Source organism: Strix uralensis, chromosome 12 (genome assembly GCF_047716275.1).
Source record: "Strix uralensis isolate ZFMK-TIS-50842 chromosome 12, bStrUra1, whole genome shotgun sequence".
In the NCBI taxonomy this organism is placed as follows: Eukaryota; Metazoa; Chordata; class Aves; order Strigiformes; family Strigidae; genus Strix; species Strix uralensis.
The window spans coordinates 23,591,039-23,618,910 of record NC_133983.1 but is presented as its reverse complement, the minus strand read 5'-3'; the positions used below and the strand labels follow the sequence as shown (position 1 = coordinate 23,618,910).

The 27,872-nt window shown below is 52.6% G+C and overlaps 1 protein-coding gene across 6 annotated transcripts in view; it reads right to left on the bottom strand.

Moving 5' to 3' along the window:
- ACSF3 (acyl-CoA synthetase family member 3) overlaps positions 1-27,872 on the bottom strand; it is a 63,558-nt gene that overhangs the window by 21,903 nt on the left and 13,783 nt on the right. For all 6 annotated transcript variants that reach the window (XM_074881227.1, XM_074881226.1, XM_074881231.1 and 3 more), the window contains 4 exons: positions 25,816-25,970; positions 25,004-25,149; positions 19,674-19,786; positions 5,336-5,462 (listed from right to left, as the gene is read on the bottom strand). In XM_074881227.1, the coding sequence (XP_074737328.1) occupies positions 5,336-5,462; positions 19,674-19,786; positions 25,004-25,149; positions 25,816-25,970 (541 nt within the window). The remainder of the gene's footprint in view (positions 1-5,335; positions 5,463-19,673; positions 19,787-25,003; positions 25,150-25,815; positions 25,971-27,872) is intronic.

The following is a 27,872-nucleotide window of genomic DNA, read 5'->3' as shown; positions in this document are numbered from 1 at the left end:
CTTAACGACATTATTAATCAAAGTGCATTGATTCTTGAATCAGATTCTACTACCAACAAGCTTTCTATCTTCTCCATCCTGATGCATGCATTAAGAGAGTTTTATTCTGACAGATACAATATAGCAATCAATAAAATCTTATTATATGGAGCTGAGATACATGGATTTGTTGCAGGATTTATGCACTACTTTCAAACCCGGTGCTATTTCATGTCTCAGCCTTAACCTGTAATTGAAAATAAATCTCCCTGAATACACCAGATTCTAATTTTCTGGATGTATGGGCAAATGTGAATGGAAGCCGGCCTTCCCTCAGGGAGAAGTCTGCTTTCTGATCGTATCACTCCCGCTGTGCACACCGCTGTATCGCCAGATTCCTCCGGAGAACACGCTCTGCCCGGCCCTGCGCAGGCAGGAGAACAGGCAGGCAAACGGGCAGTGCCTGGGCAACTCCACCACCCTCCCAAACCCTCCGTCCCCTTCCTCACGCCTCCGAAGCCACTTGCTGCCTCCTGGGCAGAGAGAACGCGACCTGATGGTGCCAGAGCCCCAGCGCCACGAGCATCGCGAGGCTGGGATGGATGAATAAAGACCAGGGAGAGGGATGGCCAGAGAAGCACGTGTTTCTCTGCTGCCTTCCTCCAGCAGAGGTTTGCTCAGTGATTGCTCATAGAGTCATAGAATCATAGAACGGTTTGGGTTGGAAGAGATCTTAAAGATCATCCAGTCTCACCCCCCTGCCATAGGCAGGGACATCTTCAACTAGCTCAGGTTGCTCAGAGCCCCGTTCAACTTGGCCTTGAATGTTTCCAGAGATGGGGCATTCCCCACCTCTCTGGGCAGCCTGTTCCAGTGTTTCACCCCCTCATCGTAAAAAAATTCTTCCTTCCTTATTTCTTCCTTCCACCTCTCCTGCTCAGTGGCATGTGAGTACGGTCAGAGGTGGCCTCTCACCTCGCAGGGTGTGGGGCAGCTGGGAAGGTGTCGCAGCGACAGGAGACAGCCAGCCGTAGGCATTTTTCCTTTGGGTCTGTCTCGGTCTCTGAGGGCTCGGGGCTGCCTGGATGCATGACAGCAGGTGGATACCCAGTAGCCTCCCTGGAAATGGCTGGAGGGGACTTTGATCTAAGCATCTCTGTCAACAGCGTTAATACAATAAAAATAATCAAATTCACTCTGATGGAAATGAGAGAGATGGGAGAGATGGGCAGACAGCGGTGCAAATCGGAGGGAATAGAGGATGGGAGCACCAGTAAATCACCTACGCAACACCACGAGTTCAGAGGCTTCTCAAAAGAGCCACGATCTTGAATTCATCAAAAAGTCACTGCAGCATCATGTCTTTTTACCTCCTTTTTTTTCCCCATAACACACACACACACATGTACGTACTTATTCCTTCTCTTAACTGGAGGCACAAAAAGGGCACGTTTGCGGAGGGATGCCTGCACTGGCCTCCCGCACGGCGCACACACAGTGTTTGCCTCTTGGCCCGGGGGGAGGAAACACAGGTTTGCAGTTGTTGTACAGAATGTCTGGTCTTTCTGAGATTTCCCTAGAAACAGAGCAGGGAGCTGCAGGAGCACACTGCGGAGAGAGCGCTGGTGGCCACAGTCTGCATCGTTATTTTTTCTGTCCTGTCGTGGAGGGAATGACCATCCCCAATGCTCAACATGAGGTTGTTTTCTTGGGGAAGAGAGTTCCATGGGAGAAAAGGGGATTTTAATAAAGCAGCTGTCAATCAGAAAGGAAAACGACCACTGCCATTAAGCATTGACTCTTTTTTTGGTGCCTCTACTTTCTGAAAAAAACCCCATGGTAACTCAATTTATAGGAAGAGCAACCAGAAACAGAGAAACGGCTTGAGGAAGGTACTGGGGAAACAAATGACTTGCAGCAGAAAAGACTTAAAAATTCAAGATTCCTTTGTGAGCCTTGCTCTGCGGGAAGCAGCCGATGGAGCTGATGGAGCAGTGCAGCAGGCGGCTCGCAAGGTTTGAGCGGGGGGCAGGTATGAAGGGAACTGGCCCTCAGACCACTCAAGCAGCAATTTCAGTTAACTCCGGTCACAAAACCAACGGAGGGAACGAGCTCTGGAGACTCCTGGCTTTGTGTGTGTGAACTCTGAGGAGGGATACCCAGGTAGAGCCCCAGGCTGGTCATACACCTCGTGAAGCAGTGGGGAGGGGATGCTCAGAGCCCGGCATGTGGAGACATCCCCCCGCCTTCTGTTTAACAGCACAACTAGTGACAGCCGCGGGACACCCCTCTCCATGTGGTACCACCCCAGAGCAGTGTCCTTCCAGGGACGGGCTCCTGACGAGGCGCAGCACGAGCAGCACGCCGGGGTTGCCCTCGCAGTAATTACTCTTCATTTGCTGACCCACCGGTTTTTGGGATCGCCGTTAACGATGACAGCGGAGGAGTTACCCATGCTGTCTCCAAGTTTGCCCTCTCCAAACCTTGTCCCTGCCACCGCTGAGTGCACATTCCCCGTGTCCTTGAGGGATGGGGGGGACCCAGCCACCGCCTGCAATCACACCGTTATCCGCTTTAGGTGACCTGTAGGTCACTTGGTGGGGACCCACACGCGGCTCCAGCAGCGAGACAACGCAGTGCGGCGTCGGAAATACCATCGCCTGGGTTTCGGGAGCACCGTGCACACACACACAGCCTCACCTTTAAAACATCGACCCGTATGGCCTGCAAATGGCAGATATAGCAGATTATAGCCCGGCAGCACCCAGGTTTTGCCTCTTTTGGATTCTGCCAGCACAGTCTCCACTCCAAAGTTACCCACTGCTGCTTAATGGGGGTAATTCACCCTTCACACCCCAGTTGCTAGGATGGGACATAACCTCCTTGGTTCTCTGAATTGGGTTTTTACCACCCCAGGGATGTTTGCCATCTCCGAGTGACCCCAGAAGGCTGTCACCGTGGCGGAGGCAGGCAGGGCGGGCGAGGGGCGATGGGGCGCGCTCATGGCACTGCCGGCTAAATGAGGCTTGGGAAAAAAAATAGCCCTATTGACCCGATGTCTGTGAGAGACGGGGCAAGCGGTCAGGAGAGGAAGGAAAGGAAAGAAAGGCAAAGAGTGGGGGAACGGGATGGGGAAGAGAGTTAAAAGCCTGTTGTCCTCCCTAGGCAGCGGTGGGGGATGTCGGGGAGGCAGGCTGGCCGGGGGTCTGCTGCTGACTGGGCACCCCCAACCCAGCCCAAACCCCTCACGCCTGTCTCCATGTCCCCCCCCCTTTATTCTAGCTCTGAGTTTTGCTCAGCTAGCGAAAGGGTTAAGTTTAATTTATACTGATTTCTATTTAATATCATTCTCTCCCCGTAGGAGCCGGCAGCTGTGAGCTGATTGTACTCTCTCATTATGCAGTCTGTATCACTAATGGCCTGTGACAAAGGCATGCCATCTTCCCGGCCTTACCCCCGAGAGCCAATTAAACACACATACTCCCTTCCTGTTTGCAGCGCATTACAATGAAATTAAACTGAATTTCAAAATCATTTTCTCCTAAAGACATCTCTTTGCAATAATTAATGCATGCTATTCCTTTGCATCTGAAATATTCATCAGGAGTGTTGACTAAAAAAATTTTTGAAGCTGATTGCCCTGCACCCTGCACATCGCCTGACGATGCTCCAGTCCCAGCCCGCGGTACTCGCCCGGGATGGGGACCCGTGGTGACACTGCCGGCAGGGCAGCTCCGCATCTGCTTCGGGATAACAATAATAATAAATCACAGCTTCTTCAAGAACCGTAAATAAATAATATTACGCAGAAGGCGTCAGAAATCCAGCCTGACTCCTGACTCAACGGCGCTGCTAACACACAGTAAAAGAGGGGAATGGGGAAGTGTTAAGGTTGGGCAGAAACGAGCCATCCCGCCCTTCTGCACTGGCAAGATTAACCAGCGGTTGGGCTCGGTGCAGGCAGACAAACGCCGCTGCCTGTATCTACCCCGCTGCCCAACGGGCTCCCAGCCGCTGGCGGGGCAGCAGGAAGGTGCGCACGCCAAGATACCAACCGGCAGCCGGGGCTGGAGCCTGCCAACCCGGCCCAGGGCTGGTTCAGTATTTAATCTAAATCGCATAACGGCGCCGGGGGACGGGAACCTCTGACCGAGGAGGTCTCTGACCGCGCCACGCCACGCGCAGAGCGGGAGGCGTCATTTGAAGCACATCACTTATTCATGGCCTGTCACATCTATCCCCTTTGGGAAAGGTCTTCAGCCTGATATCCTCTTGAATTTGTTATCCCATGTGAGGGGCAGGATTAGGCTTAAAAGTTCTCCTCCAAAAACTTGCCCTCCCAGACACAGTAGGGACCGTCCCAATGGCAGCTGCTGCTATCACAGGCTACCAGGATCTTTTTTCTGTTTGCAAATATTTGATAAAACCTCCCAAGGCTTACACAGGACCCACCTGCAATAGGTATTATTATCATTGAGGTATTATCTTCTGGTGAGATTTGATTTGAAAGAAGCAAATACCAGAGGTCTCCCCATCCCTGGAAACATTTTATGTTACAGAAACTTTTCCCGCTCTTGAAAAGGAAAGGCAAATCCTGAGAAAACCCAGAAAAAGAAACATTTCCTTTGCATTTCCACAACGTATCATGTAAAAATAAAATGAGCCTTGGTTTCAAATTAAAAAGTCTCTATTTGGAAGGCTCAGACTTTTCATTTTTAAAAAATGTTCTGGCAATTTCAAAACCCTTTCCTGAACCGCCCCCCCCACTGAAGACACCTGCTGTGATTCTTCCCCAGAAAGTTCAGCTTTCCATCAGTTAGTACTTTCTGACAAATGACGATTCCTTGATGAGCTCCCTCGTGACGCCGGTGGCCAAGCCCACAACCCCAGCCCACCCCTCGCAGCCGCGCTGCCCGCGCTCATGCCTTCGACCCTACACACCATGTCTTCAAATACTGAGCCGTGACCAAGAGGACAAACTCCCCCGCAGACACCGCGCCGGCGGCGAGAGGGGCGGCAGGACGGCCCCAGCACTGGGAGCTGACTGGGGTCTTTCCACTGACAAGGTCCCCATGTAGATTAAGCTAAACCCCTCCCATTTGCAAAGTTTAATCCCCAGAAAACATTAAGCACCGGTATATTATAGTTACAAGCAAGCAACCCCAAACGTACCCCATTACTTGGCTGGCTAATTATGGCCAACGCAAGCGAAGCCCGGCCCCGAGCCCAGTGTTTGGAAGCGTGGCCAGCCCGCACCTCCAGCCAGGCTGCGACCCCCCATCTCCAAACCCCCCCAGCAGCCGGAGAACCCCGGGACCCAGCCCGGAGCTGCTGCCCTCCTCTCCCCTCACAGTACCTGTTTTAAACCAGCCGTCGGGTGTGAAGGCATTTGCTGTTTCTCTGGGTCTGTTCCAGTACTCGCGGAAGACAGAGGGTCCCTTCACAAGCAGTTCCCCTTCTTGGCCCTCGAGACCCGGTGTCACCTAGGACAAGCACACAGCGAATGCACCCCAGGGAGCAGCCGCATCGCCCCCGCCGTCTGTCCCCCGTGGTTGGGACAAGCAGGACCCACGCTGTGTGCCCTCCCAGCCTTCACCACCCTCCGACGCAGCCCGCCCACCGGCAGGACCTCTTTCCTCAGGTGAAGAAGGACTTGCCAGAGCAGCTTTGATGCTCAAAACCATTGAAAATATACATCTGTGTTAGCTGAAAAGAAGAACTGCCACCCTGGAACTGCAGTCCAGGCAGGCTGACACCTTCCAGCTGCTGGCAGAGGGGAGGGCTTGCATGCAAACATGTGGGAAATGCTCTTGGAAAAGGGTCTGGAAATACTCTTGGGAAAGGGATGGTCCTTTCTGAGCCCTGGGTGGCCTGATGCAGAGCAGCTTCACAAGGGCTCTCTGCACCCTGGTCCCACCGTAGCACCCACCAGCCTCTGTCAGGGTCAGGGTCTGGAGCACAGGTCTGATGGGGAGCGGCTGAGGGAACTGGGGGGGTTTAGTGTGGAGAAGAGGAGGCTGAGGGGAGACCTCATGGCCCTCTACAACTCCCTGACAGGAGGGTGCAGAGAGGGGGAAGGAGTCTCTTGAGCCAAGGAACCAGCGCCAGGACAAGAGGGAATGGCCTCAAGCTGCGCCAGGGCAGGGTCAGACTGGCTCTTAGGAAGGATTTCTTTGCAGAAGGGGTTGTTGGGCGTTGGAATGGGCTGCCCAGGGCAGGGGGGGGAGTCCCCATCCCTGGAGGGGTTGAAGAGTTGGGCTGACCCAGCGCTGAGGGATCTGGTGGAGTTGGGAACGGTCAGGGTGAGGTTCATGGTTGGACTGGAGGAGCTTCAAGGGCTTTTCCAACCCAGATGATCCTGTGACTCTCACAGGGAATAATTTGGGAAATTCCCCCATCCCCACTTGCTGCCCTCAGAGCCTCAGCACGGTGTGGGGAGTGGGATGCTCGGGGGGCATCAGTAGAGACAGCTTGTTGTGTGATCTCCAGGCACCCGACGAGGGCACCCACCCACTCAGGGTCCTCCTCTCCGGTCTCTCCTGGGTGAGCCTGCCCTTCCCCTCGGGGGACACATGAAAGCAGGGCACGCAGGCTGCCTCCTGAAAGACCCACGCATCCCTGAGCGCTGCTGCCCTCCAGGTCCGTACATCTTGTACATCTGGCAGCGACAGCAGCAAGCTGAAGGGGTGAGTGGATGGCTCGGCCACTGAAACTGCAGCCCCAGGGGACACCGGCCACCAGCCGCGCCCTACATGCGCTGAATTTGCAGCGTCCTCAGGGACAAGGATCATCCTCCTGCCCATCGCAGCCGGGCGATGCAGGGGACGAGGCGCTCCCATGACCGTGCAATGCTGCTGTCTGCTCTGTTGATAGATAGAAAACTTCGCTTTCCAAAACTGTCAATCTAACACTTTTTTTTTTTTTTCCTGAGGAGGTGGCAGGAAACACCATCTGATTTGTTCTCAGGGACACGCAGCTCCTTTCAGGCTCACTGGAAGGCAATGGTTGTAGTGACAACTCAGTACCCTGCAAACCTGCACAGGCAGGTTTTCTATGGCAACAAAACAAATACCCTGCTGTTATGGAAACTGGAGAATCGCAGGAAGGTCACAGGCTCGCCTGATGGTATCTCATCTCCCCTGCACATACATCGTTTTGTAATTATAAGGACGCAGACGGGCTAAGAGATGAGGCACTCGAGAGGCACGAACATCGCACCGCTCGTGGGACTGTGTTAACCTGAAGCCCTTTGCCGGGAAGATGTGCAAAGCCGCTGCTGGGATGGAAAGTCACCGCGAGATGTGCTTGTACATGCTGCTCCATCCCTTTGCAGAGAACAGCCTGGTAACGGGAACTCCCAGCCACTTTGTACTCGAGCTGCCGCAACATGGACCAGATCCATCTGGGACCCCAAAAGTCAGCGGTGCCAGAAACGCAGCCGCGAGGGAAAGCAGTAATAGCAGAACTGGAGCGCCAGGCAGAATCCCAGGGCAGGGCAGGCTTCGTGCCTCTGCGCAGCCTTTGATGGAAACAAAGCTTCTCTAATAGAAAATGCTTAGAAAGCTGCTTTTAAGGCACAATCTTTAAGTAATTTCTTCCCGATGTCCTGTCTTGGAAGATGGGGTGACACGAGGATCTGTGCACACACAGCCCAGGCACTTCTACAGAATCGTCTAAAAACCTCCGTGTGCCACAGGCTGGGCCAAGCCCCCAGAGCCCTGGCTCTGCATCATCTCAACTGCCTGGAAGATGCTGCAGGAGAAAAAGGTCATTAATGCTGATGACAGGAGTTTAGCTGAAAGATGGCAAGGTGAGGATGGTGCTGGATGAGTTCTCTCCAGAGGATCTGAAAGAGGGAGCCTGAAGACCAGACTATCCACAAGCAGAGAAACCTGAGGTCCAGGAGAGCCCAGGACCAAACCTGCCCATACCTGCAGCAGCAAAAGGGCAAGAGGCACAAAGCCTGTGTGGGCAAACGTGGCGGGGACATGGTGGGTGATGCAGGGGACAAGGAGGGTTTCAGTGCTGCTACAAAGGCTGCGTGTGGTTTTACAATGCAGCTCTTCCTTTCCACTCCTTTTCCCACCGGTCCAGCCACGGCATCATAAAACAAGCAACTTCCCCGAGCAACCCAGGGTCGCCAGTGTTCCCAGTTCCAGTTTTGCCCATCGTGGGGGGGTAATCCAGCCCTTACACCCCTGCCAGCAACACCTCCCCTCCCAGGGGGCAACTCCACGCCACTCACCTCCCTGCAAACCCCGCTGGGTCACATCCACCCCAGCTCAGCTAGAGACAGCGACTACCAAAACTGCCCTTGCATTACAGGCGTTTCAGTTACTACTGTGAGCCTCCAAAGTCAATCCCTTTAGCTGTCAGGCTGCTTCCGACTCCTCCAAAAGGGCTGGGGAGTGGGTGGTGGAGGTAAGGATGGTGGGGACCTGCAAACAGTTGCCTGAGCTTCATCTACAGATCCTGCCAGAGTTTGTCTTCTGCTTGTCGGCGCTGAAAGCAAGAACGGGTGTAAATTTGGCTACTACAAATGCCTTCAGCCCCAGCCTGCCTGGCTGAGCCCTGCCCCGCACAGGCACTGCCACTCCACCTCCACAACCCGCTCAGAGCAGCACAGCTGCCCCTGGGACCAATCCTGCACAGTGTTTACCTGTGCGCTGCGATGTCTTGTGTGAATGAAGCCTTGAACCAGCTCCAAATTTCTTGTCATATCAACTCAAATTTTGGCAGCGGCTCAACCCACATCTTATCTCGAGCAGAGCTCCTTGGCAGCAGGCACCTCCCTGTTGTGTAATTTAATGATGTTATGGCTGGCTTGCAAACAGTAAAACAGAAAGGCCGTGACGTTATCTTAATAGGATTTTGCTTGCTGAACTCCGAATGTCACTGGCACTGCTCCCCAGCGTAGCAGAGGGGACGCAAACCACCCCAGCGCCAGCAGCTTCTGCTGCTCGCAAACAGCAGAAATTAAAATTCAAGGTTCAAGGCATTTATCTCCTACAACCCCTTGCATCTGATCCCTGCTAAAATCCCACGTGCACCAAGCTAGCTGGCTGCTAACCTGCTCCAAAAGCGGGGTTTTTGCGGCAGCAGCATGTTTGTTTCCTTCCTCCATCAAATCTCAGCGGCACCCGTCGCCGATGCACCGGATCGACGTCGCGAGGAGCTGCTGAAAGCATCAGCATGCTAATTGCACAGATATCCTCCTCTCCTAGTGCCATATTTTAATACATGTTTCAACTGCTTTAAAGCATTCGAGGGACTTTAACAGCCAGGCACAGCGTGCCCCCGAAGGTTGCTGGTTGATAGCTTTCTGCTGTAAAACCGATCCGGCAAGTTGAGCTGGGCCAGCCGGCAAACTAGATAAGATTACATTTTCCACGCCTGAAAAGAAAAGGTTGTAATAAATCCTTTGAAGGACTAAATCTGGGTGATTATAAAATGCATATTTTCCCTGCTTCCATTTTACCTCTTTATTAGGAGGAAGCGAGGGCGGTTTGTAAATAGCTGGGAATCCCCGCTTGGCAAGAGGCCCTGGGATTTGTTCAAAGTGGCCATTTGTTTTCTTGCGGTCTCTGATATGCGCTGCCCCGCGCTCCGCCGGGAACTGCGGGAGAGGAGCTTGTAATGGACTTTAATGGAATTAGGGGCTTTTATGGAGGTCGGCTCAGAGCGGCGTGACTTTCGCTGGGAAGCAGGGGAGGCACTGCGGATTCCTAAGCAGAAACATGTGGAAAACACAGAGCAAAAGCTGGAAGGTGAGGTGTGTAAGGGGAGGGAATCACTTGTGAGCGGGCTGATGGAATCAGAATGAAGGCAGACAAGCTTTTAGGAAAAAAACCCAAACACCTTCTTCAGGTTGCAAGCAAGTTTCAGGGGGACACATTTAGCTTCTACCAGACCCCTCCTTCCTCTTGCGCTCCCGCAAAATAATAACCTGAACCTCTTTCCTGGGCGGGTACCAAAGGCTGCGGATCAGAGCATCTTCTCTCAGGAGGGACCTTAAAAGGGACCTTGCAACTCTTGCACCCCAGAAATGCGAGGCAGCACATTCGCACAGCAGTTTGCCTGGATGGGGTGAAGTGGAGCGGGGTGATAGGTGGTGCCAGGGCGTCTTATAGCCCTCCAGATCTCATATCATTTTCCTTTTACTCTTCTCTACTTACGCTTCCATCCCTGGGACCCCACTCCCCGTTCCACCCTCCTACCCAGTCCACGTTCCAACTCCTGCGCAGTCCTCACTCCACAAAAAAACATTTCCCCACAGCCAACTGCACTCCTGCAGCTCCCACCACCCGGGGATGAACAGGGACAGCAGCCCGGGGTGCACATGGGCTGGGCACCATCACTGACGCGACCAAGAAAAGCAAAAGCATTTACATTCATGGGGAGGAAGGAAATGTTCTGCAGCCCTGCCTCCTCTGCCACAGCCCTACTGCACTGCTCGGCTTGGAAGTGCTTGGCACTTTTCCCCACCTTGTAAATAAGTGATTACTGTGATGAAAATAATTAAGCAACCTAGCCTTTTAAGTGACTAATAGAAGGCAATAATTTATATGTGTGAGGTTTATGGAAGTGATGGAGGCCTTTTAGCAGTTCTCGCCGAGGAACTTTTTTCTGTTTTGGGTCTTTGGGGTTTTTTTAAACATATCAGAGCACGGAAAATAATATAAAGAAGCCTAAAGAGCTGCAGAGCATGGATGAGACCCTCATGAGACCAGTCACTCACCACTTCAAGATTTCGGTGGCCCTGGGACTGCTGTGATACAGCAAAGCCTTGCCCCAACGTGGCATCCAACAGCTCAGCCCCCACTGACCTGGAGAAAGCACAGGAGCCCCAGGTTTTGCCCAGACTCTGCTTTTCCAGCCTGGGGGATCACGCTGCATCCAGGCCTGGTGTGGTGGGTGACAAGGGAGGCGAGGACATGCCCACCTGCCTCCTCAAAGGAAGCTGAAGACCAATAATCCGCTTGACAGTGCCTTTTAATCACTGTCTCCCTGGGCCATATTTGAATGGATGTCCTAGAGGTGTGAGGCTTGCTAGAGCATTACCAAATTCCCAGGCAATCTGAACTCTTGTGCACATTCATAATTAAAAATTCCCTGCTAAGTCGCGTGTTTTTGTAAAAGCATTATCGTTCCTCTGAGCTCCGTGTCCTGCAGCATCCTGCAGAAGGCTAGCAGGAGGCAATTTAGACACAGAACAATTTTCCTCCTGCTGGAAAAAAGGCAGATTTCTGCTCCTCGGGGACACAGCACAGAGAGAGAAAGGAAAAAAAAAAAAACCTGACCAAAAACCCCAAGCCCAGACTGTAATCTGCGAGGCCACATTTCACATCTGTTTTTGCAATGTTCACTTTTATAAAAGGGCTGGGAATAACACAATCAATTTACTTTTCATTTTGGAGGGTTATAAATTTAAAAGCAAGGCTGGTGCACAGCGGAGCTAGAACACTGAAACTTATTTTCAAAAAAGCCAACCCTCTACTTACAGCAAATGTTGCTCCACTGAAAACAAAAGTGATTGTATGTATTTTTAGGCAATACTGATTTTTGAAAGCTACCAGACTGATTAACTCCAGATGATCCCAAAAGAACCACAGAAAACAACCAAGTTTGGGAAAGGTCAGTCCTTCCCGCAGTTGCTCCACGGACCCAAAACTTCTTGATCTATATTAACACCATAAATTAGATGTGTAACGCTATTCCAGAAACGCCAACCGCTCCCCACGCTGCTGTTCTCATCCCTCTTGTTTGCAGGCTTCAGAAGATAATAAACGAGGCGAGATGTCAGCACATCTTCCCACTCCCTCAGCTCTCTTCATTAGAGGAAGGCTCCTGACGTGCCCTCGCAACGCCCGCTCCAATTTTGTGCTTAGGGGCAGGCAGAGGACCAGGCAAGGATTCAATTAGCAGCCCACCTTTGGTTCATTTTTCATAAGCCTCACTTAAAAGTCGAGGTCAGCAAGGCTGTGATGTGCTGTGACTACAGTCGATCACGCTGCCCGAGAACCTCTAATTGCTTCCTCGTGCTAAGCCGTCCCCTCCTCCCTTTGGCTGGAAGCGCTCTGGGGCAGAGACTGTCCCTTTTTCTTCTGGCCTCCATGCTTCAGCATCTCCTCACCATGGCCAGGGCTCTTTGGCAGACATCTCCAAGCCCCAAGGGAGGTCCAACAGGCCTGTCATGGGTGGAGGCAGGTTGTAAGCACGCGGGTTGAACCCACAGCTCAGGACTCAGGGGTGAAGTTGCAAAAATCAGGTAGAAATAAGCAGCAGCGACTGTGCTGGCAGGAAACCCGCTTTCATCCCACAGCTCACAACACCAAACATGAACACTCCAGGCTCCCAGGCTCTCCTGGCACAGGCAAAGATACAGAAAAGGGCTGAAGACCAAAACCAGCCATGATGGGACCAAAAAGGAACCCACCCACCCTCATGCTTGGAGAACCAAGACTGCTGGCCTGGCAAAGGGGTCAAGGACACACATCCCGAGTCTTCCCCCTGCTACAAGGAGGAATAAAGGCATAAAACAATAATAAAGAGATTAACAGAGATCTTGCTATGACTAAGGCTAGCTCAAAGGAAACACTCATGGAAAGAGGGTTCTTCCTGACAGATGGATTCAATTTCAGTGTGCAAGGAAATAGTCTTCTGGGATCAAGGCTGCTCCTGTGAGAAGAGAAGTTTTCAACTGAGAAACAAGGGGACATGGTGATAATATAATCTCTGCCTCCACTTTTACTACCAGGAAGAAATAAAATACAGTTATGGCCACAAATAAAAAAAAAAAAAAAAAGAGAATGCAGACAGAAAGAAGGAAGGAGATACAAATACATATGAGAAGGCAATTACTGACCAAGTTGACTAAGGAACTGGATGTGATCAAGGAGAAGCAGCTAAAATGTTTATACAGTAATGAAAGCAGCCTGGGCAACAAGTGGAGAAACGAATTACTTGGGCAGGACACAAAAGAGGATACAGGGGAGATGAGAGGAACAGGGTGAAACAGAATTCTGAACTGGAAGATACACAACTGCAGCGTCCAACACTGGGAGGGCTTTGGAAGGAGTTTTTGGAAGAGGCAGAGGCAGATGGAAAACGGGAAAAAATGCAGTGTGAGTTTACCATAGGCGGATTGTGCCAGAAAACCTGAGGACCGATGTTCCAGATACAAGAAAAGCAGCAGATCTGATCCTGGCTTCCTTCAACAACACATTCCTCACGCTGCCTGCCCGGGAGGTGGCTACTGATGGGAGAGATCATGGGGCTGAGGGCAAGATTCGTGAGGTGGGCAAAGACCCAGGCAGAGGAGACAAAGCCCAGAGCATCCCGTGAGCCCCTGCGGTAGCCAGCCAGCCCCCTCAGACAGCCTTCAGCTCTCTGTAGCTCAACTTGACTTTCACCCCAAGACCCAGGTAACGCCTTGACCCTGAATCAGCGACTTGCCATTCTGACGAAGACATTCTACAAGGCTTCAGCACCACACGGCACATCCTGCACCTACGGCAGCGAGCTGTAAGGTTCACCGGGGAGAGACCTGGGGGAGGCACCAGTACACAGGGATGGGATGCAGCAGGGACAAGAAAACAGATGAAAGATTGTACCGTTGGGAGGAGAGATGTTCTGGAAGTGTAGGAGCGCTGCAGACAAAGAACAGTTTTAGGCTGAGGTCTGATCAGGATAGGAAGGGAATAAATCAGGGTGGATGCCTGGGACAGCCAGAGCCAGGAGTGCCAGGGCCAGGCAGTCGCATCCCCACCAGCATGTCGGTACCTGCCCATTTTCAGGAATACCAGTCACAGCCGGCACATGCCTGTCTCCAGCCCCAGGAGCTACAGGCAACAGAAGAGCCAGTACGTGGGCACCAGCTGTTTCAAAACACCTGGATGGATGAGACAGAGGAGATACCACACAAGAGGTACATGTGTAACAGCACCTCCAAGGAGGACCTGGCCCAGAGAGGTGCCAAGTACCCAAATCCACACCACCCACCCACGGGCAGCAGCCAGGGGGGTGCCCAGACCTCGGAGGACACCTGGGAGCTCAGCGGTGACCGAGTACCTCCCCACTGCTTCTCTGGGAGATCTGGGATGAACGTGAGCAAGGTGGAGCCATTCCTGGTCCCCTCCACAGGGGCATCAACAGCCAAGACCTCCGGTCATAACAAAGGGTGACAGTGCCAGCCACCCCCAACGCCCGCAGCCCCACGGAGGTGCTGGCAACCAGCAGCAAGCTGCTAGCAGATGGCAGAGACGCGGGGGGCACAGGGAGGAGGGGCCACGAGATGCTGGTGGCTTTTGGGAGGGATGGCCGCAGCCGAGCCGGTTCCCATCCAGGACGACAGCTTGCATATGGATAAACAACGAGATAATTACAACCTTTGGGGGCGGGGGCGGGGAGAAAAGCCCATGGCTGCAGCGTCCTCCTGCTGCCAGCTCCTGCAACCCATACGTCCCACACGGCTCCCTTCGCAGCCTCATCACGAGAAAATTACTCGCCATAAAAGCCCTGGCTAGAGCACGGCATTAGATACAGCTGTGAAACCATTTATCTATTGATAGACCCCTATTGTCAGGGACTGGGGTTTGGCTTTCGTGCGAGCGAGCAATTTGGAAAAGGGAAAAAAAAAAATCCAACAAAAATGACAACCCAAAAAACCTACCAACTAACAAACAAACAAATAAAGAAGGAGAGAGACAATACCCGACAGCTTGCAGGGTTTCCAGGCCTCTGCCAGCTGGGAAGCTAAGCGTATGAAATATGCATCGCACTGAACAAAGCAAACTGCAACGTTCAGTGCTGGAGAGCTGTAACCCTTTCCTGTGCGCCAGAGCCAGGCACGGCGAGAGCAACATCCCTGGGCTGCCAAAAAGTTATGGGGAAAAAAAAAGACCAGGAGAAAAAGCACCTGGGGCTGTGGGTAAGGATTATGGAGCCTGCCTATGTGGCCAGACACTCAACAGGCAGATGGTTAAGGTAGGTTAAAAGTTTAGGAACCGCTTCGGGTGTGAGCGGCTACAGGAGTAAGAGCTGGGATGGCTCCAAGCAGGCAAAGCTGCTGCTGTCCCCCAACATCTGCTTCCACCCCTCCGCTCCCTGGGGATGCGGTGGAGGAGAAGCACTTTGAACGCTCTCTCCGGGGCCCCACACTCGGCATTGCCATGCTCCTGCGCAGGGAGGAGGTGGGGGACACTGTGCCAGGGCACGGGCGCTGTGACCCAGATGGGGAGTGCCCTCGCTGTCCCACGGCAGGTGGCCCCATCCCACACCAGGTCGCAGAGCATCCTCGGCTGGGAACAGAGCGGGCAGCGAGGCAGTCTCGTCAGGCTGCAGCACCTTGCTTTGGTGTTGGCAGTGATGGTGCAGCTTCAGGCGGGGCACGGCCGACAGCCCGATCGCCTGCGGCTGCGTCTCAGCTCAGCTCAGGGTGCAGCAATGATTCACAAGGAAGTGGCGCGAGAGCCAGCTAGAAAATGTGAGCAAACTGGATGCGACGGAGCACAATGCTCAGGAGAGCTGCGAGATCAGAGGGCTGGAGCACGGGCGTGAAAGGAATCCAGCACTCTAATCAAGGGATGGGAGAAAACGAAGGGAGGAACAGAGATCCAGCAAACTTTCAGCTAAGTAGATTATTGATCTTCAGGGTGTGCCAGAAACCAGCTTTGCAAATTACAGCAGTCCCCTGCTGCAGGCTCAGGCACTTACCGGATGGCAAAGCAGAAACGCTCCCCACCTCCCCGCTCCTGCCACCCACACGCCTTCCTCCGTCGAGCTCCTGTTTGCATCTCACTGAGGCAGGACACACAAACGTGTCCAAAGGGTGACGAGGTGAAAGGAAAGGGGTGAAACGGCGCGATGCACCGGCATCTAACGGGAGAGGCCATGTTAGTGGGGAAGAAACAGCTCGGAGAAAGTCTGTTGTCTTCTGTTGTTGAGAGGGAGCAGAAGGCCAAAAGCTCAGCCCAACGCGAGCAGGGAAGGCGGTGACCTTGCGAGGCTCGGCACAGCTAAGCAAATAATTTCCTTGGCAAAGGCAGGCGCTCTTTCCGCTGGCAGTCAGGAGGGTTTCTGCACAGCGGAGCCGAGGTGTGAACGCCTCGCAGATTGCCCTGACAATGCGCCTAACCCCCAGCTCCAAGATCACCTGCTCGCAGGAGCCGTGAGAAGTGACAGCTTGGAGCCCAGCTCTTACCAGGGTGCTCAGCATCCCACCGGATCTGCCCCACCGTGCTCACCCTCAGCCCTCCGCGCTGCCAGGCATGGCCGCCCCACAGCACGGCTGTCCCACGGCACAGCCCCGTGCCCCCGCCACGGCTGGGACCAGCTCCGGTTTGGCAGTTTCATTATTATTTGTGCAGTGGCACAGATGTGCGCCGCGCTTTCCGGGTACGGAGAGAGGTCCCTGCCCTGAAAGTCGTACAGCTGAAGCAGACAGCAGACGCTCCCTGTGCCGGCCCGGCTGCCGGGAGGTGTTTATTTCCAGCAATCCATTACGTGACATTTGGTAATTTTTCATAGCATCAATGCCAAACCAGAGAGAAATGCCTGGAGCAGGGATGGGGTTGCGTATGCTCCAATCAAACCTGAGCAGAGCGGGCGCTGCGTGCCTCCTGCCACCGGCCCCACCACCATCCTGCCACTGGGACCCTTCTGCCTTTGCCACAGACCTCCCAGTGAACACGCTGTAAGCCCCAGAGCCCTCCTGCGAGGGAGGCAAGGAAGTATTTGTTTATCCCTTTTCATAAGGGACAAGCAAAAGGCCACGCCAGGGTTGTCTGGTGGCACATGTAGGGAGGGTGACACCAACCAGGTCTTCTCATCCCAGGGACAGCCCCTCTGCTGTGGAGGAGCTGATTTTAAATAAAGCCAGGCCTTGCTTTGACTGATGGAGCGTGATGAGCACTTGGACTGTGAGATCCTCCTCGTTTTAAATAAATTCCACTGACGTACTCTCTTCTGACATAAATTATTAACCAAGCATGATACACAGAGTGTGCCAGCAGCAGCATCTCAGGGCAGGAGTGGGCAGCAGGTGAGACTCTCTGCCTGCAACCACAGGTGTGAAGCAGTTAAATTACACCATCCCTGGGAGAAGAGGTGTGTCACCATGGCTGCCACCTGCCCGCCAGCACGGCCTACGCGATGGAAAGTCACACTCCATACCCGGGCCACACGAAAACCAAACTCCTGGCATCTCCCCACGTCCGTCCCTGCCAAGACACGCTGAGAGCAGCAACTGTTTTTCCCACCTTGCCCCACAGCCCTTCTGACAGTCCCAGGGACGGAGGCAGCCAGCTCCACTCTGCTCCTGGAAATGCTGTGGATGTCCTGGAGGTACCCAGCCAGCCAATGTCTCCTAGGGTGGCCCCAAGCAAATGGGACCATTTCTTTCCCTTCAGCCTGAAGAAACTCCCTGAGGCAAGGGACAAGATGGATGAGATGGGGACAGCCCTTCAGAGAGGGACCAACCTATCTAAGCAAACTCTACCACCTCCCCACACCCTCCCCGGTTGATGTCTTGAGAATTCACCAGAACATTCAAAAAAAACCCAAGGGAGAGCCTGACGGAAAATCAGCCATCAGAAAGGGGCATGGGGCCAACACCAGCACTGGTGGGAGCTCCTGGGAGCACCATGAGACGTTGGTACGGACCTCAGCTGCCCGCGCTGGGGGCTGAAGGGTGTAATGGGAGAAATGGTGGGATAAAAGGGAAATTCCTCTGCCCCAAATATAAACTCTAGCAGCCTGAAGCCAGAGAAAACACAAGAGTTATGTGAGTCTCAGCAATCTGGGGGGTGGTGGGCTTCCAGCACCAGACACAGGTCATATGGGCTCCCCTTCTTCTCCAGTCACTCAATACAACCAGAGGAAGGTGAAGGAGTACTGAGCAGAAAAAAAACATTATGTATTTTTTCCTCTCATATTTCAGAAGAACAACGTCCACATTTCATCCTGGAAGTAGCTGCACTTTGGGGATTCTTGTGTCTGAGACCTAATTGGTAAAGCACCCAGGGATCCCTTAGGGTAAAAAAGGCATTATAGAATCATTATTAAAACGGACACATTATATTTCATGTCTCAGTTCCACACAAGCGGAAAAAAAAAAAAAAGGCCAAGATCTAACCCCAGGATGAGGGGACAAAACCTTGAAACATAATACTCATCCAGTGAAGTGATAAAACAGGACACAGCTTCCTACACGTTGAGCGCTGCACTGGAGTGGCCGCTCCAGGTCTCCTGCTTTGCCACGCCGCAGCAGTGACACACAATAAAGAGCAGCAAGCCTTTTTTTTGTTTTTAAAAAATAAAAGCCACAGTCCCTGGCCAGAGTGGCCCCTCTCAGCTTTCCCCTGGGCTCATTTTGCACGTCTGGGGTGGGATCCAACGCTCCGTTACGGCATCGGAACGCACAGAGCGACCTGCTGCAGTTGACCACAACCCGCACGCGGGGCTGCCTGTGGTCCCGCTGGCTCCAGCTGCCAGCACAGATAATCAAGAGAAAAAAAAAAAATAACGGCTTTCACCAGTACTTACACCAGCAGTGTCTCTGGTATACCCTGCCACAGAGCGGGAAGCTCCTCTGGAACCCTTGGCATGCACGTGGCTAGATGAGAAGCTATTTCCCCGGAGGAATGAATGAAGCCCCGCATTTCAGGTTGAATCTCATGCCTGCCTGTCTCCCACCCACGTAGCGCACACGACTGCTGGCACATACAGCATCTATCCACTCAGCCGAGCCCGTACATCACCTGGCTATCGATCTGCCCGAGGCGACGTGACCTGCACCCACAACGAGGGTGCAAAGGAGACGTGGTGGGAATGCAGACCCTGATCAGCTGTTTCTGAGGGGAGAGAAAGGGGCTGAGGCAGCAGAACACCCCCAACCCTGGGCTGGGGGCTGCTTCTGCAGGGGGGAACACACGGCACCCCAACATGGGGGCAGCTTATGGGGAAAGGAGCCCAACCACTTCACCACCAAGGAAATCCAGCTCCTGCAATACTAGCACTGCTGGTGCAGGTATCACCTGGCAGTTGGAGCTCGGCACAGAGCTGGACTTCCATCGAAACCCAATGGGTTTCCCCCTGCACCATTTTGAAATGAATGTAACCCCCAAGGCCACCAGTCCTGCCCTTCCAACTCTCATTGCTAAACGCCCAATCACACCCAGTGAAATAAACACAGACCCTATTTCTGGGGTGACAAATCACTCATCTTCCCCCCCTGACGGCAGCTATTTAGTGACTCTCTAGACCAGAGTAGGGTCCATCTGAATTTCCTTCTATGCCTTGCTCTTACCTTCTGTAGCAGACTTCAACTTTTTGTCCTGGCTTCCAAAGGCCAGGCACTGCTTCCACTGAGGCATCAACAGCCTCAGCAGATACAATATCATTTTCTTATACCGTAGCTCACAGCCCTTATACCACAGCATTCACCTCCCACTCACATGCAGGGGGTGGTGTTTTCTCTCAGATGTTGTTCATCAAAGACAACACTTGTGTGTAACATACCACGGCCATAGTAACCCATCACAAGAACACAAGAAAGAGAAAACTCTAAATAGCATCACTGAGCTCCCGGGAATAACAGCAGTGCAAGCCTTGGTCCTTGGGGCTTCAAAGTGCTGGGGAGAAGAGAACTCTTCATGAGACAGAGCGAAGCAGCAGAGAACATGGCTGAGCACTACCTGTGTGTTGTCTTCATTTCCCTGAGCAAGGATGGTGTAGGAACGAGCACCGTTCTTCAAGGTCTCCGTGGCAATGCGCACTTCCACCCCTGGAAGTGGGGTGCCCACAGAACCTACGAAGGAAAACAAGACTGAAACAGTGGGCAGCCTCTGGGAAACAACAAAATCAAGGATGCAAAAGAGCAGCTGCTTGTCTATCAATGGCATCTGCAGACTGTGCTGGCACTAAAGAACTTCCTAGCAGGGGGTTACCCTTCAGGAAGGCTTCGATCACATCGTATGTCTGCGTGCAAATGTCACTGCGGTGCAATACGCCGTTGTTCGCTGAGCAGGCAGTGTTGCAAATGCCTAGGAAAACAAATGTGTCTCCAGCCCTGAACAGTCTCTCTTGGCCAGTCTTTGAAGACATCAGCACAGTTTCGTAGCTCAGTAATGAAGCTGTCTTTCTTTTTTTTTTTTAAATAGAAAAAAGCACCATGAAACCTACACAAAGATGTGAAAAGAAAGAGCATAATGATTACTACGGTGGCTCACTGCTTCTCTATAGCCTGGACCTGACAGAGAAGGCAAAGGCTTAACAGTGTGAGAATTGCAAGGGATTATCTCAGGTTTATGAGACATCAATACACTGTATATAAAACACCATAGGAGAAAAGCAGAGATCAAAACCACACTGTTCTTCCACAGGTTTCAATTTTCAAAGCTGGGGAATCTGACACAGTGTCACGAACAACTGCTATTGAGCTCCAAGATGGTTCTGCGACCCAGAGCTCCCCAACCTGCAGCATCCCCACCCCTTGGTTTAGCACATGCTTTCTTGGTGAGCATCTGAAAGCACAGAAGAAAGGGCAGCTTTGTTCCTGCAACCTCTGTCTGAGGGGGGGGCTCCAGGATCAGCAGCAAGCAGGAGCTGTGGGCTTCTGCTGGCTCAGCAGGTTTCGCTCTGCATCCCAACGGCACGGGACAGCTCTCATGGCAAGATGATGCCCGTGACTTCCATCCCCTGCGAGTGGGGAGAGGGACATCAGCACAGAGCAACCTGTGGCTCAGGAGCACTGGACAGGTCTGACCTTAAATCAGTAAATGTATTCTTAAGAGATGATCAATTTTTCCCTCTGGAGAGTTCCCAGTTCAGGCATTTGGGTTCAAGTGGTATCTTCCCTATCCCGGTCTCATTCTCCCATTCAAGCCCCGGAGATCCGATATCTGTGACATCATGATTTTGTTTGCTACATTGGTCAGTTGCCATGGAAATAGATATGTCGTCGTAGCCCAGATTTATGGCATCCCTGCAGGATCAGCTAAGAGCAGATGGGCTATGAGGGAGTGAGATTTTATTGCAGCGAAACTACCCGAACAATTAGCAAATCTGGCAAGAAATAAACAGAAAGCGACGTGGCAGTTCTGTGATGTGTGTCTGTTCAGCTTGAAATTGCCTTCGGCATTCAGGTCAGCCAACATGCAGCCAGGTCCTTATCGCTTGGGCTGCTCCCAGCGCACGGCCAGACGCTGCCAGGAGTCAGGGACAGGGGACTGCAGCAGGGTAAGGAGGGAGAAGCATGTGCCAGAAGTCACGAGAAGCGCCCCGAGGTGCCGTGTAGAGGTATTTCTGTATTTTAAACAGTCTGGTACCTGCCATGGTAGACTCCAGGAGGACTCAAAAAGCAAGCTACAAGTCATGGAAAACACACCAAATGTTTGCACATCAAGCTTGCTTCTAGACTTCTACGGGAACATTTTCTCCCACGTGAAAAATGCCTCGTGCAAACAGCCTCCAACCTGCCTGTGAGAGGCGGCAGGGGACGGCGGGCAGATGCTGCAGAGCCAGCCTGGCAAAGCTCAGGGAGGGAGCAATAACCAGTGCAGAGAATTGCCATGGGCTCCCACACACTTGCCACCTCTGGAGGCTTTCAAATCAAGATCAGACGGATGTTTTCCTGGGAGACGCTTCTCCCCCGTCGGCAAGCTACCGAGCTCAATGCGGAAATGTGAGGGGCTGATTCACGGGCAGCAGCGCTCAATTAGTGCCCACTTCTAGTCCCAGTCTCTGAGAATGAAATGCCAAAGATCAGCACAGCGCTGTCAAACAAATCTGAAGACATAGAGAAGGCAACGTGTCCCCCCTGCGGTGTTTCAGATCGCAGTTACAAACACAGCTCCATCAATTTATTTCCTACTTGGCTAAAGTAAAACCAACATGTAAAGTCAGTTCCTTGTGGAGAGCTGTTTCTTTATATTTAGCCTGGAAAAGGCTTTCTGGTATTTAGGAAAAATGACAAGCTTAAAAATCAACATCTGTAAAGGCTGAAAATGCTCACAACATTGATTAGAGCTACACAAACCTGATGGGATTAATAAAATTTGTGCAAAAACAATGACTAGAGCTTCTCAGGCTCATCCGCCGTGTCAAGATACACGCCGTGCCGACTCCAACAGGTCAGCAGAAGGTTGAGCCCACTCCCAAAGGAACTGCACCAGAGGTCCTGGCTTCACCAAGACCACAACTGGGGGTGATCAGAAGGGGGTTGACACTCAGCACTGGCTTCCTTTTGTCCCCAGCCATAACCCCGAGGGGAAACTGGGGAGAAATCCCTGCTCCTTCCCCTCTCGCTCCCTCCCAGCTCTCTCCAATTTGCAGGCTCCTGAATGTTAAGAAATGCTGGCAACATGCCCGTGGTGTCAGCTCAGCCGGCATCAGCCAGGCTGCAGTCAGGAAGGAGTGACACTATTATTCTTTCACCGGTTCTCCTCTGTTTAAAAAAGTTGTCAGCTCTTCCCAGATAAATTTAATTGGCCCTGCGGTCTGTGTCCTTTGGTATCTGGGGACCTCGATGCTGTTATGTGCGGTGGTGTCCTGGGAGAATTGAAACAGGCCAACGATAAGGCACTCAACAATCTCACTGTCAACAATACACGGAGTCCCCGCTGTAGGAGCTATTAGCCGCCTCTGATCTAAACCTCCAATTAAAGTGGTGATTAGGCCCAGTGAGGCATTCTCTGTCCATGAATTATTCATCTCCCTTCACAGTAACAGCACCAGGGGGATTAGAATGAGAGCTGGTGAAAACAGAGGCATTTTAAGCAGGGTTTTAACCATATACAAGCAAACATTTATCTTTCAAATCTTTCATCTTTTCTTCTTCTGGAAATTAAAGCCCCCAACACCATCCACACCACCACCCCTTCAGACCTGTGCTGCGGGTGGAGAGCGGTGCCACGCTGTCAGAGACACTGGTGGTGACACGGGCAGGCTCCGAGGACTCGACCCTTCCCCAGCCACACCAGGCAGGTGGGAGCAGGCAAGGGAAGCCCAGAACCTCTCCTCAGAGGCTCACGAAGCAGGAGAGAAGGACCTGTGCTGCTTCTGCTTCGGGAGAAATCCCCTGGCCAGCGTGAGTATCCCTGGACTCACCCTCGGAGTAAAGTGCCACGCTTGTGGCATTTCTTTATCAAAATAAAGCTGGTAATCACTTGGGCCAGCATGCGGGTGTGTGGTCACCACTGCCTAGTGCCTGTCCCTGTAACACCAGTGCCCTCTGAGGTCTTTCCCCTGGATATTTCACTCCCCGCCCCGCCCAGCCTCTGCTCCCGGGGCCTGTCAGTGCATTTGACTCTCAGTTGACTCCCACGCTGGATGCTCTGTGGTACCTGGTGACCTTACACCCCAGCCTCTGATGGGGCACTATATCAAAAGCTTTTCCACAGCTCCAGTAAATTATGCCTCAGCTTCACCCATCTGCTTCCCAATTGACACTTCCTGAAATAAATTAATCAAGCCTATTCAATTATAGCGTTCTTTCTGTAAGGTTCCTCACTGATCCACACCTTTGTGAGATGCTTCTCTCCGCTCTCGGGGCTGCAGTGAGCCCCTGGATGGAGGCTGGAGTGATGGTCAGCCAGCCTTTATCCCCAGCCCCTCTGCTTGTAGCTGCATGAGAGGGTTTGTTCCCAGGTCCCCTGCGGACGCCAGTACCCTCAGGGGCCCTGTCCCAGCTCTGTTCAGCAGCACACCCACCCAGCTCTGGAGTAGGAGCTGCCCTTCTGGGTGCCAACATCTGTCCTGCCCACATTACTTTCAGTCTTATTTCCTTTCTCCTTTTGTCTCCTGGGAAATTTCTAGAGCCTCCACTTGTTTCCCCTCCTGAAGATGAATGAAAAGCAAACATAACCAGGCCACAGGGACATTCAAATAATCTCTGCACCGTCACCCTGCGGCATGGGGCTCACGGACAGCTCGAGCTCGGGCAGGTGGGAATCTTGTTTCTCTGCCTGCTTCCCTCTCCTGCCTGCAGGGATGGGGCTTCTGGAGGAAGGGGAGGCTGGCTGGGCTGGGGCGGGGGAATGATAGATACTCTGCAAAAGTGAACCAGAGTTTGTATTTCACACTGCCCCCCCCTCCCTGAGCACTGCATGGGGGAGCTGCAGCTTCTCCTCTCCCTGTGCGATCCCTGCAGGGCCTGGCCTCTGCATCCCAGGGGACTGGGGTGCTGTGGGAAGCCACAAACACCCAGGACAGCCCCCCTGGGTAACATCGGTCCCCCAAGATGATGCATATGGTGCCAGGCACGCGCAGACGGCATGCGGGGAGGAGAAGGTGGCATAGTGGTGGGCTGGGTTGCTTGGCAGACAGATGGCCACGTTTTTAACCAAAGGAAGGGTGGGGGCATTTTATATTTTTAATGTTTCAGATCAATTTCTTTCTAGGTTACATAAAGTACAGATATTGAGAGGAGTCACAAAGTGTAGCTAAGAGAAGTGAAGGAAGACAAGGAGAGAACAGAACCAGAGTATACAACGAGGTGTGACAATTTCTAATTCCTGAAGAGTCAAGAAACTTGCACTAAAATAAGAGTGAGCAGACATCCTATTTTAAATGTTCAGCACTGATCAGTTGGACATGAACTCCTGCGTGGGGAATCCTGTGTCACCACCACACACTAATATAATTTCACTGAGCAGAAGCTGAAGTCCCACCACAGTGCTTGAACTTTGCACATCATAAAGCATGAATGTGGGCTCTGCCTCCTGGACAGACCCAGCCTGGATTTGGGGGTCAGTGTGCATCCCTGTGAGCTCTGCACACACAGCTCTGCCAGGCCACCATGGCCAGTGATCCCAGGGAAAGCCACCAGCCACTTCCCACGCACCCACGCCCGCTCCTGGCTTCCCAAAGCCAATTCCCCTGCCAGCATCGTGGTTCCTACGGCGACCTGCTCCTCAGTCACGACAAATGGCAATTAGATGTTTATTCTCTGTGATTATAAAACCCAAGAACACTCCACACACAGCCAAATGCCTCCCAAGAGTGCACACCCTCTAGAGACTCCTACCTGGGACACGGACTCCATGCAAAGGGTTAGAAAGTGCCATCCCAATCTCCGTCATCCCATACCTCTCCAGCAGTGTGTGCCCAGTGATGCTCTTCCACTTCTCCAGGACAGGCACAGGCAGGGCTGCTGAGCCAGACACCATTAATCTGCACAAGGAAATGGGTTGTTGGGTGTTGGAATGGGCTGCCCAGGGCAGGGGGGGAGTCCCCATCCCTGGAGGGGTTGAAGAGTTGGGTTGACCCAGCGCTGAGGGATCTGGTGGGGTTGAGAACGGTCAGGGTGAGGTTCATGGTTGGACTGGAGGATCTTCAAGGGCTTTTCCAACCCAGATGATTCTGTGATTGTGTAAAACTCCATGTAAGAAAGTATCCAAGATCACCTTTGCTCCAGGGAATCTGCGGTCTAACCCAGGGTTACATAAAGCCTGCTGCTATGTAAAACCTTAAGCCAGAAGTCCCAAAAGCCTTTTAACTGCTACCAAGGATGTTCCTCACATCCAGAAGTTTCTCTGGCTGATGTGGTTTTTAAGTTAAGATGGGACAGCCTCCTAAAAAGAGATACTGCAGTACGATCTTGGGTTGCAGGACAAAGCCCTTAGCCTTGTGTTATGCAGGGTGACATATAAAGAGCAGACAGACCCCTTCTGGCTTTACCATGCAAGAGTGGCTCATAATTAAATAACATCACCCTGGTTCTTGTCAAAGAGACATTAATGCACAACCACCAGCACTGCAAAGAGATGATGCTGAAAAGAAACTTCAGCAGATCTACCGTGGGGACAGCCCTTGCCCAGAGGGGCATCACTCACCTACCTGATGTTCTCTTGGCAAAAGGCACGCACGAAATCCTGGACTTGGGGCTGAGAGAAATGCTCGTCATAATACTGTATCAGCTTGGCATAGATAGTGGGCACTGCCATGAAGACACTGATACGGGGAGCCTGGGAGCTTAGCAACTTCTTCCAAACCTAGAAAGGAAGGGAACAGACACATAAAAATATACCCCAAGGTAAAGCGTAGAGGGAAGCGATCATCAGCGCTGTCAGTGCCAACTCCTCAGCACGTTTGAAGAGGTTCACAAGGGTTTGAAGAGGTTCTCTGCAAACACTTCACAGGGCAGCAAGTCCCGCCACTGCTCCTTCATAGGGTGCAAGGGGAAACTGAAGTGCAGGACTGCAACAGACTGGGTGAAAGCAAAGCCACCCTGGGCTGGTCACAAACAGTCAAACCTCAGCTATTCGAGACTCCTGTAAAGTACAAACAACTGGAAGGCTGTTGCGTGCACCTCATCCACGTCCAGAACAACAGCTCCCAACCCTCATCATGCCCCTCATTGCCCAAAGCACAATATTCAACTCTCTCATCCCATGAGTGGACCAGCCACCTGCTTTCACTCTCAATGAGCACAAGATGATGGAAACTGGAGGATTTTTTAGTACCGTCATGTTACAGCCAAGAATTTGCTCATGAGGACATAAAGCTTGTGGTAGAATCAGTTAATTCCCTCATCATACACAGCTCTTCCAAGGCCACACAAAGCCACCAGCTTTTCAAAGCATGGGAGCTCCTCTTTGGAAAGACACTAAGCCACATCTGAAGAACACAGGTAGGAGCCCACTGACTTGAACCTTTGAGGCAGAAATGCTTTTAAGACAGATGACAGGGCTGGGAAGAGAGATATGCACTGTAACTGGGAGTAAGACTCCACTGCAATGGAAACTGTCATGCGAGCTCAGATCAGCTCAGACACCGCAGGTAAAACCAGGAGACAGCAGCTAGCCAGGAGGGCCACTACACCAACCATGCTCTTCCTGAGAGATATGGTCCCAGCAGGACCGATGTCTTTCAGCTACAATTCCTGCTAACCTGTGGGAATGACAAATGGGGGCAAATTCCACGAGCTGGCTCTGCTGGGAGGGAGGGATGAAGACTAAGCAAGCCCCGGTTGCTGCCCTGGCTGAGCAGCCCCACCTGGGAGCAGTTAGCAATGGGTAGGAGCCGTAAACATTGCAGTTGGGCCCATTCCTTCCACAGCTCGCCACTCTTCCCCCTAGGTAAGCTCTTCCCAAGACAGGAACGATCCAAAGCCATCAATAAATAAAAGGCTATGGTGACGGCCGCCTCTTTCCTTTCGCTCCGGTCCCTGCCCCGCTGGTGACAAATGTATTTCTTAACAGCTCCTGACAAGGCGCACCGCCTCTCCCCTCCCTGCCCGCGCACGCTCAGCTGCACACAGGCGCGTGTGACTGCGAGAAAAAGCAGGAATTGATTGAAGGTGAACAAGTGATTCTCCTTCATGCTGTCACTCTGCCCCTTCCCCTCCGTCCTGCTCGCTCAGGCTCCGTTTCATTACTTTCTACTTCGCTGCGCCGGCGCTGCCTCCCCCCGTGTCTCTCACTCCACTGCTTCAGAACAATCAGCTCCTAAAAAAACCCTACCACCACCATGTTGTTATTCTTGAGAGCAGGACACATCCAACAAAGGCACTATCCCACCAAACAGAAGGGAGTTGATGCTGCCTCCCAGCCCAGAGATATTCCTCGATGGGGCGAGACAAACACACAAGATAGAACCACCCCCCCCCCCTCCGACACCTGGGGAGCTGGGACATGGGCGCTGCGAGATCCCCTCGGCATCAGGGAGAGCAGAGAAGGAACGTGACTTGCCCAGACCGATGGGTGACATGCCCAGAGAGGGAACACCACACTCACTTGCAGAAAGCCCACCTACCAGCACGATCCCCTAAAACAGGCTGGAATAGGCAAAATTGCATTTAGAAGGATCTAACCCCACCATCCTCCTCCCAGTCTTTTTCCCCAAAGACCTTTTTCTCTTCAACCCCCCAATATCTTTCCCCTTCGAGGCAGCAG